Source organism: Nomascus leucogenys, chromosome 8 (genome assembly GCF_006542625.1).
Source record: "Nomascus leucogenys isolate Asia chromosome 8, Asia_NLE_v1, whole genome shotgun sequence".
Classification (NCBI taxonomy): Eukaryota; Metazoa; Chordata; class Mammalia; order Primates; family Hylobatidae; genus Nomascus; species Nomascus leucogenys.
This window is the reverse complement of record NC_044388.1, coordinates 89,157,351-89,171,231: the sequence shown is the minus strand read 5'-3', so window position 1 is coordinate 89,171,231 and position 13,881 is coordinate 89,157,351. Positions and strand designations below refer to the sequence as shown.

Here is a 13,881-nt window from a genome sequence, read left to right as displayed (position 1 = left end):
ACCAGGCAGCTTTCCAGTTCCCTGCAAACATGGGGGAATGCCCTGATCAGTCCTAAAGGTGTGACATACTCTACTTTCTAGGGCAGTTATTTCTTATTGTAAATTAGCTAGTGGCTATTACATTTGCTTCTGCCTGCAGGGAGAGAAGATGCTAAATAATTGTGCCAACACAGGTGCTTATAGTCCGTGTGACAGTTACTTTTCTTATAGCATGTACTCAATTAATACTTGTTATATGAATGAATAATGACTTGCCTCAGTTGGCATTCTGGAGTGTCTACCTGGGTGCAGCATTTCAGGGCTGGGTTTCCCTGAGCAGAGTTGTCTTTGTAGCAGATGGATGGACTCTGTCCTCAGACAGGCTTATAAAGAGCACTACCAGCTCTATTAGCCCCACTCAGCCCCTGCAGTTGTTAAAAGGGTTCATGTGCTTTCTGTTGGAATTAGGAGAACAGAACAGTCATAGACTATTTAAAAATACATATTTACTAAAATGTATTTGTTTTTAATTCCCAAAGCTTACAACCATCTTTCTATCTAGTCTGTGAGGTATTTAGTATACAGCAGTGATTTTCTCTCTTTCCTTTTTTATAAAGTGAAGAGGTTCAACTATCCAGAGAGTCCCATCTAACTTAAAAAATGTAATGGCTTTGGTTGGATTGCATCTTCAGTCAGTACCTGCCGTGGCTTAATCAGTATTTTAAGTGAATGAATCATGTTTCCCCACCAGATCATTACAAGTAAGCAGTAAGTAATAAATAGAGAACATTAAGTATTGAACATTATTAGATGCAGTTTTTTGTTTTGCATAGAAGAAAGATGAGGATAAAGGAGGGCATTAAGGCCATGAAGAGCTTCCCAGACATCCACGGCCATCAGATGATCTTCTTCCTGCAGGCAGTGCCTTCTGGTGGAAGGAGCTCAGTCTACCAGAGAAGAAACCAGGAGCCTGAAGGCAGTCCTGTGTCTCTGCCTTTAATCAGCTGTCACTTATTCTCCCCACAAGAAAGGGAAATAGGTCTCAGCAGCTGCTGCCATCCATCATGAATAAAATGAAATCATTTCATTAAAAATTTTTTTGTATGAATGTGCAAAATTGCCAACTAGGAGTTCAATGGGAAAAATAAAAAAAACTTAGTTCGTCAACATGATCCATAGAAGATATGATCTTCATGTGTTCCAAAGGCAGAAAGGTGAGAAAAAGGATCTAGCTTGGTCTCTCTCTGTCCCTCAAAGACAGAAGAGGTCAGGAAGTCCAATGAGTGATGCTCCTGTAGATAAGGCACAAAGCAGGAGAGCTGAGGGTGTCCAGGTTCCATGCCCTGCATCACCAAGAACCCTTCTCCCTGGCTTGAAATCTTTGGAAATTCCTGGTTTGAGTCACAGAGATGCATTGTCATGGGCTCAGTAACCCTGCCACCCCTGTTCTCTCCATTCTCCCTTTGGTCACAGCAGCCATCTTAAGACACAAGACCATGCCTGGGCCCTATGCAGGCTGGCCGAGAAGGAAGGTTGCTGCAATGGCCTCCGAACTCCAGGGACCAAGTGCTGGCTTCAGCTCAAAGTTTCCAGGGGCTGGGAATAAGGTGGAGGAATAGCCATCAGAAGAAAGGGCAGTTGGAAGTATAGTGTCTGGAAGAGGGGGCCCCGTGTCCCTCCAGCTTCAGTGCCTGCACATTCCTCACCAGCTAAGCTGTGCTGAGAAGTGGGTAAGCTAGGTAGTAGCCCACAGCAGAGCCCAAGACCACACCAAGGAAAATCCAGGTGTTGTAGGACATTACGGCCAGCATGATGAAGTAGCCGATGACCACCTGGATGACATGGATTAGAGACTGGCCAAAGTGACACAAATACCACCTAGATAAAAAGGAGAAGCAAGTTAATCCTGGTAATGAGCTGGTAATGAGGAAGCTGGGAGTTGATATCAGGGAGTAGAAAGCTGTTGAGTTACATGAACCGATTATTTATAACTTGTATGCTTAACCCAGGAGAGATTTCTTTCTGCTCCCCCGCCAACCCCCACCCCCAGAAAAAACTCAAGAGATTTCTTTTTAAAGAGACATATCTTCACTACATTTGGTTCCGAGCTTCCTGGCATCCTAGGCAAAGGGGAAAATGAGGGTATCTATAATCTGTCTTTCTGATAAGGAATAAAAGAAAATCATCAGTAAGGCGTATTTCCCCCCTGAATCTACTTTGGGAGGCAGTATGACAATGGAAAGAAAAAGCATGGTCTTAGGTGACATTATCAGTTCCTAGACCTGCCACTAACTAAAAGTGGCCTAGACAAATGTCTTAACCTCTCTGAAAGTAAGATTCCTTATCAGTAAAACAGGAATGAGAATACTTCCCTTGCAGTGCAGTTGCGAAGATCTGAGACACCCATGTAGAGTGGCTAGTGATGGAACGGGCAGGCTTATTAAGCACAGGTGAGGCTGGGGCTGGACAGAGGGCAGAATAGGGACCCTAAGTGGTTGCCTGAATCGAGTGGGAAGGGAGGAGAGGAGAGCTTGTCATCCTCCTCCCACCAAGTGGGATACATTGCTTCAGGACAGCTGCAGATCCCCTCCTGGATATGGGAGCCTAGTGACCCATGGAACTGGTGAGATTTGGGGGAGGGTGGGTGGCCACCTCAGTTGCTAGATAGGGGCCTGCATCTGAAGATCACAGTTCCCTAAAGAAAGCCTTCTTAGCCTCTCAAGTGGCTGGCTGTTCACAGCGAGTGCTGTGGCCTGGGCATCAGGAGACATGAGCTCTAGTTCACTTGGCTATGTGTAGCCACTTTGGCAAGTCCTGGTCCTTCCCTGGGCCTCGCTGTCCTCTCTGTGAAGTGGGGCTAATGCTGTCTGGGCCAGCCTGTCTCTCAGGGTGAATGTGAGGCCTCTGCCCCTTTCCCATACCCACTGCCTGTACCTGTGGTGGGTTCTGCCAACAGGGGATGAATCTGAGCATGCAGAGTCCCCGTCTGTCTCTGTCTCTGCGATGGTCTGCTGGCTGATGGAGGTGGGCAGGTTCACCAGCACCTGGTTGAGCAGCTTGGCTTTGCCAACCTTGATGCCTTCATACAGTACAGCCAGAAGCAGGAGCACCAACACCGAAAGGGCCATGCCTGTAAAAGGAGGCAGAGTTGTGGAGACAGGGCCAGGCCAGCACTGTTTCCCTTCCAGCACCTCCACCTGTTCATGGAATCCACTCCATCCACCTCTCTCTTGCATCTTCTTCCCCACCCTTGCTGAGCTCCGAACTTCTTCACTGTCTTCACCAGACCTTTCTGGAGTGTGGCTTTGAGATCAGGAAGAGAAGCCACCTGAAAAATCCAGGGGCTGAGGGTGAAGAAGCCATGTACCATCACCCCACCCACTCCCCCGGCAGGCTGCACAAATCTGTCATGACTTCTTGTTAAGCGATGAGTACTGCAAGGTCCTATTTATATGTAAGTATGCAAAAAATGTCTGGAAGGAAAGATAAACAGCACAAGAGTAACAGTTATCTCAGCAAAGTAGGATACAGGTGGTTTTTATGTTCTTGCCTAACTTTCTAAGGTTTCTTTTATATATATTGCTTTTATAATAGGGGAAAACCCAATAAATTATTTTACAGAAACTATCAAGTGCTTATTAGAGCTGCTGTGTAAAATTAACTGTTAATTACTACTTTTGTTTCACTAAAAGGGATAATAAGTGGTCCAGCTAAAGTATTTTACTGGACTCTGCGACATAATAAGATATATATATCCTGTTTCTGCCCTGGTTTCCTGGCACACGACTTCTAGAACCCTTGGAAACTCTGAAGTGGTGTCTTTTTATATGCTAATGAGATGACTGATGGATGAGGCTCCTGGATGGGCTCTGGATAGGGGCTGGTTACCAGGGGAGCCAACCTTGTGCTTGGAGGTTGGCACTTTCAGCGCCAGTCCCTACCTCTGGAAGGAGAGAGGGACTGAAGGTTGAATTGATCACCAGTGGCCAATGAGGTCATCAATCATGCCTCTATATGAAGACTCCATAGAAGCCCAAAAGAATGCAGTTTAGATCGAAGGAATAAGTTGTTGTATTCGACAGTACAGTAGGGAAATTGTAGTTAACCATAATTTATTGTCTATTTCAAAATAGAATTGTAATGTTCCCAACACAAAGATAAATGTTTGAGGTGATAAACACCCCAGTTACCCTGATTTGATCATTACATATTGTATATAGGTATCAAAATATCACATGTACCCCAAAACATGTACAACTATTATATATGAATTTTTTAAAAGGACAGGATTTGAAAAGCTTCCAGCTGCTGAACACATGGGGGTACCTGGAAGGTGGCAAGCCCAGGGAGGGTCTGGAGGCTCTGAACCCCTTCCTACATGCCTTACCCCATGCATCTTTTCCACCAAGCTACTCATTGTACTTTTTTTAGATGGAGTCTTGCTCTGTTGCCCAGGCTGGAGTGTAGTGGCGCAATCTTGGCTCACTGCAACTTCCACCTCCTGGGTTCAAGCAGTTCTCCTGCCTCAGCCTCCCAAGTAGCTGGGATTACAGGCACCTGCCACCACACCTGGCTAATTTTTTTGTATTTTTAGTAGAGACAGGGTTTCACCATGTTGGTCAGGCTGGTCTTGAACTCCTAACCTCAGGTGATCCACTCGCCTCGGCCTCCCAAAGTGCTGGGATTACAGGCATGAGCCACCACACCTGGCCCATTTGTACTCTTAAGTGTTTCCTTGAGTGTTGTGAACCATTCTATCAAATAATTGACCCCAACGAAGGCGTTATGGGAACCCTGATGTATAGCCAGTTGGCCAGAAGTACGGGAGACAAGCTGGGACTTGTGATTGGTGCCTGAAGCAGGAGGCAGCCTTGTGGGACTGTGCCCTTAACCTGTGGGATCTGCACTAACTCTGGTTAGTGTCAGATTTGAACTGAGTTGTAGGACACCCAGCTGGTATCAGAAAAGTTGTCACTGAGGGAAAGCCTACACATCTGGTCACAGAAGTGTGTTCAGCGTAAGAAAAGAAAAAACAGTTGGGTTTTTTTTCCCCACAGGCTCCCAGGAGAAAATCATCTGACAGATGCAGGTTTTTAAAATATAAAATTATAGGTAATTTCACGTACATGGTGAAACTTCAAACAGTGCAAAAAAGAATACAATGAAAATTCCGGCCGGGCATGGTAGCTCATGCCTGTAATCCCAGCACTTTGGGAGGTCGAGGCGGGTGGATCGCTTGAGGTCAGGAGTTTGAGACCAGACTGGCCAACATGGTGAAACCCTGTCTCTACTGAAAATACAGAAAAATTAGCTGGGCGTTGTGGTGCATGCCTGTAGTCCCAACTACTCGGGAGGCTGAGGCAAGAGAATTGCTTGAACCTGGGAGGTGGAGGTTGCAGTGAGCCAAGATCGCGCCACTGCATTCCAGCCTGGGCGACAGAGACTCCATTTCAAAAAAAGAGAAAAATCAGTTTTCTTCCCACCCCAATCTCCCTTCACCCCAATTCTCCTCCCCAGAGCAACCTCTGTTACTCAATGTATATATCAGCCTCTGTCCAAATGACAGCATCCTATCTAGGCATACTGTTTTGCATTTGACTTTATCATCCAGTTTTACCTCAGTTCACACAGATTTACCTTTTCCCCAGTGGCTTCATCATATCTGTGATAGATTATTTTTCCAAAGACAGCCACTCCAATATATCCTACCCCACATCTCCTTACGATGTCAACACTCCTGCCATCAAGCGGTGGGGTCTATGTTTGTTCCCTCTCCTTTAGCCTAGGAAGACCTTCATGACTGCTTCAGGCAATAAAGGTAGAAGTAATGCTACCTGATTTCCAAGGCTAGGTCTTGAAAATCCCACGTACTTCTACCTTGTTCTCTTGCGACACTCGATCTTGTAATCTAGCCACTCTGCCACGAGGAAGCCCAGGCCATAGGAGATGCCACATGTAGGTGTTCAGCCAACAACTCCAGCTGAGGTCCTAGCTAACAACCGGTATCAGCCACTTGGCATGAGAGTGAGGAACTCTTCCAAATGACCCTACTTCCAGCCACTGTCTGACTATACTGCATGAGAGACCTTCAGTGAGGACCACTTACCTGGGTCCAGTCAACTCACAGAACCTTGAGAGAGAATGATAAAATGACTTGTTTTAAGCCACTGTTTATTCAGCAATAGATAACAAGAAATGGTAACCCATTGTAGGGATGACCATAATTTATTTAATCTGCACCCGCAATAATGGGCATTTGGGCTGTTTCCAGTCTCTTTTTAAGATGCAGTTATTTAAGTTGAAAAATAACTTCTTCATGAATTAGTGACAAACTCTGCCTTTTCAAACCAAAGGAATATTCTTCCCTTTCAAATTGGTGTCTCATCTCCAGCAGCTGCTGTGGGCTTCTGAACTGGTGCAGAACAATGAACCCTGGATAAGGGAGGTGCCAGGTGGCACCCAGAGGCCTTGATCTGGTTGTGGCTCTGATGCGTACTTACTGTGTGACCCTGCATGAGTCTCTCTTCCTGTCTCTGGGCTTTAGTTTCTTCCCCTGTAACAGAGGGAAAAGCTGCCTCCCTGCCTCTCGGCCTTTGTGAAGATCAGTAAGATAATGGAGCCCTTTGCGATCTGAAGGGGAGTGGTTACAAATGGAATTATAAATATGAAGTTCCTGCTCAGTGTTTATGCCAGAGGAATCAGCCTCACTTAAATGCCCACAGAGAATCAAGAGAACCCAGATTCTCCCTTGCCTAGTGCTACAAGGCTTTCCAAGCTACAAGTTGGAGCTCCCCAATTCTTACCAGCAGGACTGTGGACACTCCAGAAATCAAACAGAAGCACCGCTGTGTCTGAGAAGATGAAATGCATCTGAAAGAGAAGGGAATCTGCATCATAGGGGCGCAGGGCAGTGGATGTTACGGTCCTTAATGCTCTCCAGCACCTCCTCTGGGAGCCCAGAAAAATGGGGTCACTGGAAATGCTGGAAGGGCCATCAGAAGTCATCAGGGCCAACTGAGGCCATAAAGAGCTGAGACTTGCCCAGTAGGGTCAGCAGCAGAGCTATAATTGAGCTTGCCCTGCTCCATGTGAGAATAGAGGTGTGGAAGTGCCCATCCTCACTGGACCAACTGGCTCAGGATGTGACAGTGTCCTCAGACTATGTGGGGATGTCCCCTCCCTGCCTTCCAAGTGCAACTGCCTCTTCTTACCCCCCAGGACCCTAGCCATTCTGCTGCAGCTCCAGAACAGGTTCCCGTGTGATGGGAGCCTGGAGTCCTCTTTGTCCTGTTCAGTCTAGACAGATCCCACAGTGTTTATCGTGCAGGGGCCCAGAGGCAGCTGTCTTCACTGTACTCCACATCTGTCTACTCATTCACTATACATTTGCTGAGCCCAGTTCGTGTGCCCAGCATTATGGAAGTAGGTTAATGTCTCTGACCTTGGTGAGTTCACAGCCTTACAGGAAAGACTGCAGGTAAAAGCAGTGGCCATGCAGTGCCTGTTAGATGCCTTTTCAGAGGGTGCTTGCTCCACCTTGTGTTGAGGGTGGCATCAAGGGCTTTTTCTACATCATCTCATTTCATTGTCACAACAGTCCTCTGTGTGACAGGGACAATTAGGTCCATTTTACAGGAAGGAAAGTTAGGGAAACTAGCCTTACAGAAGTAATTTGCTGGTGGTCACAAAGCTAGTAAGTTGGCAGAGCTGGGATTCAAACCTGAGTCTAGCTGGATTCCAAAGCCCTGGACATTCCAGGACATGGTGCTTCCTCCCAGTCTCCAAGAAAGGAAGGTACGGTGGGAGCTGGATGGTGAGTTTAGACGCCCACACCAGGCTTAATGACTGTTTGGAAAGATGAGGGCCCAACAGATCTATCAGTTAGTTCACCCTCTCAGGGAAGTGAAGGCCCCCTCTGGTCCCCAGGTAAGCCCTCAGCTAGCACAAGCAGTTCTGCAAACACTGTCAGCGTTACCCAGCTAAGGAGATCCTGGCTGAGCTGTAATCAGCTAGTGGAAGCCTTTGCCTTCTAAGACAATGGCCAAATATTAGAATCCTTGAATCTTAGCACTAGAGGTATCCTCAGAGTTTTAGTCCCATGGCTTTCAGGTTTCTTCGCCAGGGAACATTAGCCAATTTAAATCTTTCTTCTAATTCCATTATATAAAAACACGGGGCTCAGGGTGGAGAGGGGAGAGAAATATGAGCTCTGCTGAAACTCAGTTTGAAAAATGCTGATCTGGCCCAACTTGAGTCCCTCTCCACCCCCTCTCATTTCCAGGTGAGGAAAATGAGTACAAAGAGGGAAAAGGATTTGCCCCACTTCCTTAGAAGTGGGTTACTCTCAGTTTGTGTTCAAGGGAGGGAGATACGGAGTGAGACTGTGGGTTCTTGTGAAGGCTGTGGGGGCCATCAGTTCTTACAGAAAAGGAGTTCCGGCGGAGGCAAACATTGGAGGGGTGGAAGGGTAGGCAGATTTGATTAGCTGCCATTTTGTCAGGAAGCTGTGCCATGTGGGTGTCTTGTAGCCTCCCGGAAACCAGAGCCACAAACTTCTGCTTGCAGATGACAGCCCTAAACCACAGGCCTTGCATGTTCTAGTCGTCTCCAATCCTCCCCCTCTCAATAGTTAGGACCAAAGGAGATGGTAAAGAATAGTAGACTGAGTCCAGGATTTGGAACAAAACAGATTTGTTAACCAGGGCCTCTCTCTGGCCTCAGTTTCCTCCAAGGGGAGCTGGGGGAAAACTCTGCAAATCCATCCACACAAAGTGACACACAGTAAGGGCTCAATAACCCCAGTGCCTTTTTTCCCATACACGTCAAAGCTGGAGGGGTATTTCTCAGAAGTGTTCCATGGGAGAAGCACAGGATGCTAGGAGGTACCAGGAAAAATGGATTCTATGGTCAAAGGACTTTGGGAGAGACTGGAATTAGACAAAATAAGGTTTAACAGCTTTCTGCACTGCCAGAAGCCTGTACCTAGAACTCTCTCCTCCCCTTTTTCTCTTGCTGAGTGCCCTGTGGGAAAGAATCTCATAGACTATCCTCTAGGAAGTGCTAATTTAGAGCAACCCTCTTTTTTCATACTGAGAGGGAAATGACACTGATTATTCTGTGCCAGGCACTCTTCTAAAAATGTTATATGTCTTAACTCACTTAATTTCAAGAGGGGAATTATTATTCTTAGCTCCATTTCATAGATGGGACTACTAAGGCAGAGAGAATTTAAGTAACTTGCCAAGTTGCTAGCTAGAATTTTGCCTGGGTGGGCTGGCTTCAGATTCTGTGCTCCTAACTGCTCTCAATGCAGCTTCTCAGGGCAGCACTGGAAGTCCGAGGGGCAGTTGTGACATGCCCAGGGTCACACTGTGAGTTGGTGGTAGCATCAGGACTGGATCCTGGGTCTTCTTACCAGGCCCTCATTTGGCAAGAGAAAAACAGATGCTACAACACAGAAAACAGCCCACTTTATTGTGCAATACTAGACAGAGATGAGGGCTGTGCTGTCTTTCAGTTGTTTTAACATTTCAGGAAGATATGCAAACAGCAGAAGAAACTGATATGGCCACTTTGGAACAAAATATGGGAAGAAATTGGGGAGAGGAAGGAATGTATAAGAAAAAGCCTCTGTGCAATTAGGATAATCATGCTTAGCTCCCGAAGGATGTTCAGCAAGTAGCTGGCCCATATTTCCTGAGAAACATAAAGAGTGCACCTTAAATAAAGTAAACAAACAAGGACCAGTCTGGGGATGGGAGAGTAAGACCAGAGCCCAGGGACGACAGCGGACAATAGGATGAAAAGGCAAAGAGGATAGGGTGGGAGGGAGGACACTGGAGCGGATCACAGGTGTGGATGACGATGCTGTTATAGCTGGATCCGCAGAGGCAGAGTCAGTCCCGGGTGAATCACTGGGAAACCACAAGCCAATCATGAGCTCCACACTGGCAAGCGGCTTAGTGTAGAGGGACAGCAGCAGCTGCTTAGACTCCAGGGCCTTATTAAAAGTACAGATTCCTGGGCCTCCTCAGGCCCCTAAATCAGAGTCCAGGGTCAGAGCCACAGGAGACAGGGAAGACATAGTTTTTAACCAGCCCCCTTCAGGAGATTCTGAGGCTCAGTTCACTTTGTTGCAGTTTGAATAGAGGCAGCAAGGCTAGTGGTTAGGGGCACGGTCTCTAAAGCTGCACTGCCTGGATCTGCCTCCCAGCTCTGCCAGGAACCAGCTGCATGGCCTTGAGCTGCTGACACGCAGAAAGCCCCTTGTGGACCTCAGTCTCCTCATCTGTAAGATGAGGACAGGACTCTAGGAACCCTTTCCCTTGGTTTGGCCTCACTTTCACAGGCTCCCATCTTGAGCGCTATCTACTCTTTTCCTGAAACCTTGTAAAAGAAAAAAGTGCTAGCCTGGGCAACATGGCAAAACCGTGTCTCTACAAAAAATACAAAAATTAGTCAGGTGTGGTGGCATGTGCCTGTAGTCCCAGCTAGTTGGGAGGTGCTGAGGGGGAGGATCACTTGAGCCCGGGAGGTGGAGGTTGCAGTGAGCCAAGATCATGCCACAGCACTCCAGCCTGAGTAATAGAATAAGACTCTGTCTCAAACAACAACAACAACAACAACAACAACAAACAACAACAGTGAGTGTGCCTCTGTTTCCGGGTTGGATGGGGCACCACATCTATGCATCTCCTCTCAGATTTGGATGCTGCAGCCTGGGGTTTGGTAGAGACCTGGGACTAACCTAGCTGTTCTACTCCCTACACTCAGCTAACATGCCTTTCAGTGCCAAAAGGGGTCTGACTTGTGTCACCAACCCCTGCCTGCGCCTACCCAGGGACTGGGCTCACTGGAGACCGTGGAGCTGCAGGACAGAGAAAGAAATGTGAAAGCATCTGATTGGACAGAACAGCCACATAGCTCTGTGTCTTCTGAAGGCCTGCATGTGCCTGCACCATGTTCACCTTCCATTTATTATGTGTCACTCCCTGTGACATCTCCGCAGGTGCCTATTATTAACCTCTTTAACAAGGAAGGTATATAAAAGCCCACTTATCTCCCCATGGTCACTCAGCAATCAGGTACCCAGAGCCAGAGATCTTTCTGGAAAGCCTGTATTGGTTCTCAAACCTTAGTGTACTGGGTGTTTCTGGGACAGGTGTTTGTTGGGGGTCACACTGTGAGAAATCATAGGAACCATGATGGTCTCCTGTCAACCAACAGGGACTGGTCAAGTAAATTATATGAGAGCCTCAAAATGGAAATCTAGGCGGTCACATCACAACATGATAAAAATCATGTTGAAGACTTTAAAAAATGTTGAAGAGTTTAAAAATAAGAATAGCTTTTACCCCCCACCCCCAATGGCACTAGCTCAATGTAAAAAGCTGACACAGTACCGAAAAGAAAGTAAAAAATCATTTTGAGTCCTACTACTCAGAGATCTCTCCTGTTAGGCTTTCAAAAAGAACATTTGTTGACACAGCAAAATGTTTACACGAGATTGATATACAAAACCAAACAGGTACAAACAATACTGTGAAACTCCATTTACACGGGAGATGGCCTCATCCTCAGCAGAAGCCTCTAGCACCATCTCTGCCAGGTGGAGGTAGGGGTGATGCCCATCACCCCTTCTCCGCGTCCATTTGGTAAAGCAGATGGTATGAATGGAATGTCCCTAGTGGCTAATTAGTCAGGGAGTTGCCATAACTGGTTTCCTTCTATCATCCTTGGGCCTGGGCCAGTTATCTTAGGAGCCCAAAACAGCCCAGACATGTTTTGCCCTAGACCTGAACACCCACAGAACAGTAAGAGTAATTTGAAACATTTCTTTTTGTTGTGCTAGGTCTGTGCAGAACCTGGCGATACAGAGATGAATGGGACAAGTCTTTGGCCCTTAGGGAGCTACCTGTCTATGAGGGGGAACATTAAGTGAGCAAATAATTACAACAGGGTGTAGATCAGAGAAAGGGAGGCACAGTGGAGGCTCCCTGGGGGTGCTGGGGACCAAGCCGCCTGACAGACACCTGCCCTGGCCAGAGAGCAGTTGGCTAGGACAGTTCTGAAGCCAGAGAAGCAGGAGACAGCTGGGAAGATGAACTGTATGGTGTGTTCAGAGCTGGAAGTACCCACAGAGTCCGAAGCCCCGGAGGGACAAAGACTCACCTGTCACTCAACCCTTTCTACTTTTGCCTTTTTGCTAGAGGAAAAGATGGAAATCAGCACACCCTGACTTGAGAGAAGCGATCTGGGCTGCAGTTTTCAATTAAAGGGCTTTGTGGTCAGATAGGCAAGGGGCAGGGCCCCAATCTTGTTTTCCTACTTGGGATGAATCTTGGCCTCTGACAGTTTAACTGATTTGTGCTTTTTTCAGGGTGGGGCTGTGGTGAAGGAGGGAGCAATCCCTGGAACTTGTTTTCTTCTATATTTTTTTCATTTGGGGTTACTTACACTTTGAGAAAAGCTTCCCTATTTGTAAACAAGGGTTGGGAAGGAGATGAAGGTCCCAGTGCTAGGCTGACTGGCTGGGGAACTTTTGCAAGTGCTTTCCATCTATTTCCCTTTTTAAAGGACGGCTGATCATTTCACTAAATGGCCTGTATAGACTTCCTGTATCTTTTTTGTTTTTTGTTGTGTTTGAGGACGTCTGGTTCTGTTGCCCAGGCCGAAGGTCATGGCTCACTGCCGCCTGGAACTTCTGGGCTCAAGCAATCCTCCTCATCCTCCTGCCTCAGCCTCCCGAGTAGCTAGGATTACAGGCGCCTGCCACCACTTGCGGCTAATTTTTGTAGAGACGGGGTCTAGCTATGTTGCCCAGGCTGAGCTTCCTGTATCTTAAATTCTATGACATTCTTCATGGGATGAAGAAAATGATATGACTTCTTCAAAGACGAACGAGTCTTGCAAGCTGTCGTTCTCTCCAGCCCAGGTGAACCCTACCAAGAAAAACAGCTTGTCCGAAACGCTGTTTTCTGACTGAAAGTGTAGGGAAGCTGGAAAGTAGCTGGTTCTGTTTTATTCCCCGAAGAATCAGGCTACAAACTTGACAAGAGCAGGGCCGGGGATGGGCGCTCGGTGTGCGCGCGGGGCTGCGGGCTGAAATGCGCCGGGGGTTTCCCTTTCGTGGAAGCCTTCCTGGAATCTCCCAAGGCGCTGCCCTCCGCCCTGGGGCGCCGGCCAGAGGTCCGGGGCTGGGGACCCCGGACCCAGCTGTCTTCAGCCACCGCGCCCCCACTCTCAAGCCGCGCCACCGCGGGCGCTCGGTAACTGCTCGCCTAGCCGGACTGCCTCCCAGCAGGAGGGACAAATAAAGAGGGACACCACAGAGCCACCGCAACCTGTACCTGCCGCGTCCCCCCAACTCTGTTCCGGCTGTTGGCAGTGCTGCCAACACACCCCTCACCAGCCCGGGGCCAGCGGCAGCGAGGATTCGAGGTGCCGAGAGGGCAGCTCCAGGAGACCCCACCCCAACCGCCCACCCTTTTCACTGTAGCGCCCGGCTCTTACCGCCATGGTGAGTGCGCGGGGCGGGCGCCAGGGCCGCGTCTGCTCGCTCGGGTCTCCTCGCTCCGAGTCAGTTCAACAGCTGCCGCCGCGAGAGCGACCCTGGCTGCACGGATCACGTGGTCCGGGCGAGGCGGCGCGCGGGCGCCTGGGAGTTGTGGTCCCCACACACGCCCTACTTCGGCGTCCCCGGGCGCGCCCCCTGGCCAGGACCCAGGCGCTGCGCCCCAGGTTCCCAAGGGCTGAGGCTTGGCGTTCCCGGAGTCGCGAGCGAGAGGGACCACCTGCTGCCCTCTGTCTTCGCCCTTCCTGTTTTGCACTTGGCTTGTCTTGGCGATTATGAGAATGTTTATTGCTCATTGTAATAAACTACCCCAAGCGTAACATATATTG

General features: G+C 48.3%; 1 protein-coding gene across 3 annotated transcripts; it reads right to left on the bottom strand.

Annotated features, from left to right (window-relative positions):
• Nucleotides 1-468: 468 nt before the first annotated feature.
• Nucleotides 469-13,621, bottom strand: SLC31A2 (solute carrier family 31 member 2). 3 transcript variants are annotated; one of them, XM_003264015.4, is made up of 4 exons: nt 13,492-13,621; nt 6,783-6,849; nt 2,914-3,109; nt 469-1,857 (listed from the first exon to the last, which is right to left on the bottom strand). In XM_003264015.4, the coding sequence occupies exons 1-4, from the start codon at nt 13,495-13,497 to the stop codon at nt 1,689-1,691; spliced, it is 438 nt and encodes a 145-aa protein (XP_003264063.2). In that variant the 5' UTR covers nt 13,498-13,621; the 3' UTR covers nt 469-1,688. The 3 variants fall into 3 exon arrangements, with proteins under 3 accessions (XP_003264063.2, XP_030673497.1, XP_030673500.1); XM_030817637.1 differs by lacking the exon at nt 13,492-13,621 and having other exon boundaries at nt 2,914-3,307; nt 6,783-6,835; XM_030817640.1 differs by lacking the exons at nt 6,783-6,849; nt 13,492-13,621 and having other exon boundaries at nt 2,914-4,685.
• Nucleotides 13,622-13,881: the final 260 nt, after the last annotated feature.